This window comes from Ananas comosus, linkage group 12 (genome assembly GCF_001540865.1).
Source record: "Ananas comosus cultivar F153 linkage group 12, ASM154086v1, whole genome shotgun sequence".
NCBI classification, from domain to species: domain Eukaryota; kingdom Viridiplantae; phylum Streptophyta; class Magnoliopsida; order Poales; family Bromeliaceae; genus Ananas; species Ananas comosus.
The window spans coordinates 2,452,984-2,457,037 of NC_033632.1; the positions used below are offsets into that span (position 1 = coordinate 2,452,984).

Genomic DNA, 4,054 nt, shown 5'->3' on the forward strand with positions numbered 1-4,054 from the left:
CCCCCCCCCCCAACCCACCACACACACCTAGTCCACAAAGAGGGTCATTTACTATCTTTCCAAGAGAGTAGTTAAGTTAATACTTCTCTTTTTGCTTTTCAATATTAGACAAACTCATAAATTCAGCATTTCAGAGACAAAAAGGAGTTAACACTCAAATGCGACACGTGCATCAAATACTGTGAACGTCATTCACATAAACGACATGTTAAAGGCCAAGAAAATCACCAATATCCATATTTGTAGTACTTTCTAACATGAGAAGTAAAATGTTTCTAAAGCTAATTGATGGAAATTTTATTAACGAAAAAGAATAGTAGAACACTTCTTGCGTCTATAGATCTGACACTAGTTCGACAGAAAACACGCCAGCAGGAGATTTATAGTAGTACTAGCTATCTGCAAGGAATAGTTAAAGCAGCATGTTTTTTGACACAACTAAACTTAGATTTTATTTTTAGTAAATATTGACAGATTTTTCAACCAGATATTTCATTCTAGCTAGATGTTCATCAAAATTTTAGTGGTGCAGAAACAACCCAAATTAGATCTTTGAATAGAGAAACCAATAGTATGTTAGATCAAATGTTTTCTCTATGAAGATTTCTATTCTTAATATACAATACACTATTTTTTCTCAAAAAGCATCCTTTAAAATATTCTCAATCTAGAATGAATAAAAATGTGAAAAAATAAAACCTTCTTTAGAGGCTTCTTTTTCTTTGTCGACATCTGGTGTAATTACAGGAATTGGAGCCTCTGGGATCACAGTATTCTGTGATGCTTGAGAACCTGATCAGACAAAATATAAAGGATCAAAACTAAAACTAATTTCATTCAAAACTTAGATTTTAGTTTTAGTAAATATTGACAGATTTTTCAACCAGATATTTCATTCTAGCTAGATGTTCATCAAAATTTTAGTGGTGCAGAAACAACCCAAATTAGATCTTTGAATAGAGAAACCAATAGTATGTTAGATCAAATGTTTTCTCTATGAAGATTTCTATTCTTAATATACAATACACTATTTTTTCTCAAAAATCATCCTTTAAAATATTCTCAATCTAGAATGAATAAAAATGTGAAAAAATAAAACCTTCTTTAGAGGCTTCTTTTTCTTTGTCGACATCTGGTGTAATTACAGGAATTGGAGCCTCTGGGATCACAGTATTCTGTGATGCTTGAGAACCTGATCAGACAAGATATAAAGGATCAAAACTAAAACTAATTTGGCAATGTAGGATATGACAGCTATCAAGTTAACAATTACTTATTAAATAAATTTATAACACAGTAATTTGTCGTTTCAAACAAAAGCACATAGGAAGTGGAACCCTATGTTAATTTATGACTTTGGAGTAATTTGTCTTGATAATTACAACACTCATTTTCTCAAGAAAGATAATTACAACGTTCATTTCAAGGAAGTGGAAATATCAGAACTTCCTAGGGTCATAGAGTAACTAGAGGAAAACTACTGATATCGGAAATATAATAAAGAACTGTTTAATCAAAGCAAGTTACTTTAGAACAATAAAAGTTAATCCGAACAGCAAGGAAATTTCTGATTAATTGTAATTTATCAAAAACAACCAAAACTGAACTTTTCTTCTGATAAAAGAAACCAGGTGTCAATTATTAGTCACATAGTCCAAAGCAAAATGGAAAAAAAACCCATATCGATTTCGTCCGAGAACATTGAATATCTTTCTGATAAATTAACCGATTACATGTCGGACAAACAGATCAGAGCGAAATCATTAAATTATGTACGAACATGGCCAAAAAAAATGTAATTCCAGAAGGACCAGAACCAAATATCAAATTGTGTACGTTATTGTCGGCGAGATCTTAAAAATGACCTCATTCCTACCAAAAATTTCAATTTTTTCCCACTGTAAAACATACAAACACCCAACAATTCACTTGATTAAGATAAACACCAGGTCTTTTCCATGAAGCAATAAAAGAAATAAAAGCCCCTAAAATCATACTCAACTCAAAATTTGCCAATAATTTACGTTCGCAGAGTGCCCACTATTCCTTAAAAATACTGTGTTATCTAAAAGATCGATCTGATATTAAAAAGCTGTCCAGAAATAATCTTACTACACATGCTCACATGCACGACGGATGCGAAAGGCGGGATTGAGAGGTGAGGTAAGAGATGGAATTTAATCCACCAAATTTTAACATAGGGACTTCACCCATCAAATTTCCACAGTCGAAAATTTGAACCCACAACCTCAAAGAGTTCTGTTGGATGAAGAAGTATAGAATTTGTTGCTAAATGGAGTACAAATATACACTCAACAAACTCAACCCTAATAAAAATGAGATCTTTGAGCTTAAAAGTAATAAAAAAACAAAGGAAAAGAAAAAGAAGAGGAACTCTCTTACCATTCCGAACCTTCCCATCTCTAACAATGTTGTCGTCGTCGAAAGAGGAGGAGGACCCATCTCTATCCTTGGGCAAGACGACGAAGACACCGGCGTTGGCTGGGGCGGAGGAGGAGGAGGAGCAGAAGAAGAGGCGGAAGGAGACGCCGACGAGGAGCGCGGAGACGAAGAGCTTCGCCATTACGTGGCTGCTCCTCCTCCTCTGTAGCCCCGGCGCCCATGGCTCCCACTCCGAACCCATCCCCCTCCTCCTCCTCCTCCTCCTCCTCCTCCACCTAGAGAGAGAGAATTGTTTGTAGAGAGAGAGAGAGAGAGGAGCGGGGGGAGAAGGGGACGACTACAGGGGAAACGGAGCGAGCATCTTCTTTTTGTCGCTTTATGGTTCGGTAATTAACTTGGAGAGAAACTGTTGCTCTGCACCGGGTGTATAAACTTACCTCGTACACCACCACCGCATCCATCTATAAAAATTTTATATTTTTTAAAATAAATATATATATATATATATATATATATATATATATATATATAGTCCGCCTACTATGCTATCGGTAGCACGAAGCGCTCCCTGCTACCAAGTTGTTTTCCATGATGCGGCTTCCAAATCGACGATCGACTCCGTTAGACTTGATCTACCATAATTGAAAGTATTTGAAAACTAAATTTCAGGTTTTTTGGACATCATTTGACTAGTGATCAAAAGATCTCAAATTGACAATTTTAATGGCTGATGTGGTGTGTTTGTGAGTTTAACGATGTAAAACAATCAAATGCGATAAAAATTTTATAAATAAATCTTTTCATTATTTAGAGTAAGATCAGTATATCTGATCATGAATTTAAATCTTTTATCACTATTTTTTCATGAGATTTTTATTTTTCAGCCATTCAATTTTAGAATACTTGTTTGATAGGTAAATAATATTGAAAAATTATGAAATTTAGTTTCTAAATACTTCAATAGTGTAGATCAAGTCTAACGGAGCCGATCGTCGATTTGGAAGCGCATCATCGAAAACAACTCGGTAGCACGGAGCGCTCCATGCTACGATAGTACAGTAGCCCCGTTCTATATATATATTGCTGTTAATAAAATCAACGCGCTGAAATAAAAATCTTACAAAATATAATATATGACATTAAATTTTAAATCAAAGATATTGATCTTGTTTTATATAGTATAAAGAATTTTCTATCAAAATTTCACGTGATTTGGATATTTCTACACCGTTAAACTTGCAAACGGTTCACTACGGCGTGAAACTTGTTGATTTTGAGCCCATTCGATCACTAGGCAAATGATATCGGAAAATAATAAATTTATTTTCTAGGTACTCCAAATACTCTAAATCAAGTTTAACGGAGCCGATCGACGATTCGAAAGTTGCAACATCGAAACGAGCTAGAAGCACGGAAGGCTCCGTGCTTCGATAGCATAGTGCCTCACTCTATATATAATATATATAAATACTCTAGATCAAGTTTAACGGAGCGATCGACGATTCAAAGTCGCAACATCGAAACAGAGCTAGAAGCACGGAAGGCTCCGTGCTTCGATAGCATAGTAGCCTCACTCATATATATTATATATAAATACTCTAGATCAAGTTTAACGGAGCGATCGACGATTCGAAAGTCGCAACATCGAAAA

The 4,054-nt window shown here is 35.0% G+C and overlaps 1 protein-coding gene across 2 annotated transcripts in view; it reads right to left on the reverse strand.

The window, feature by feature from the left end:
* Window positions 1-2,709, reverse strand: part of LOC109718598 (protein trichome birefringence-like 23) — a 4,550-nt gene extending 1,841 nt beyond the window's left edge. The window contains exons 1-3 of one of the 2 annotated variants that reach the window (XM_020244902.1): window positions 2,404-2,708; window positions 1,100-1,192; window positions 700-792 (exon numbers count right to left, since the gene is read on the reverse strand). In XM_020244902.1, the coding sequence (XP_020100491.1) occupies window positions 700-792; window positions 1,100-1,192; window positions 2,404-2,644 (427 nt within the window). In that variant the 5' untranslated portion in view covers window positions 2,645-2,708. Of the gene's footprint in view, window positions 1-699; window positions 793-1,099; window positions 1,193-2,403 lie in introns of both variants that reach the window. The other variant, XM_020244903.1, reaches the window with a different exon arrangement.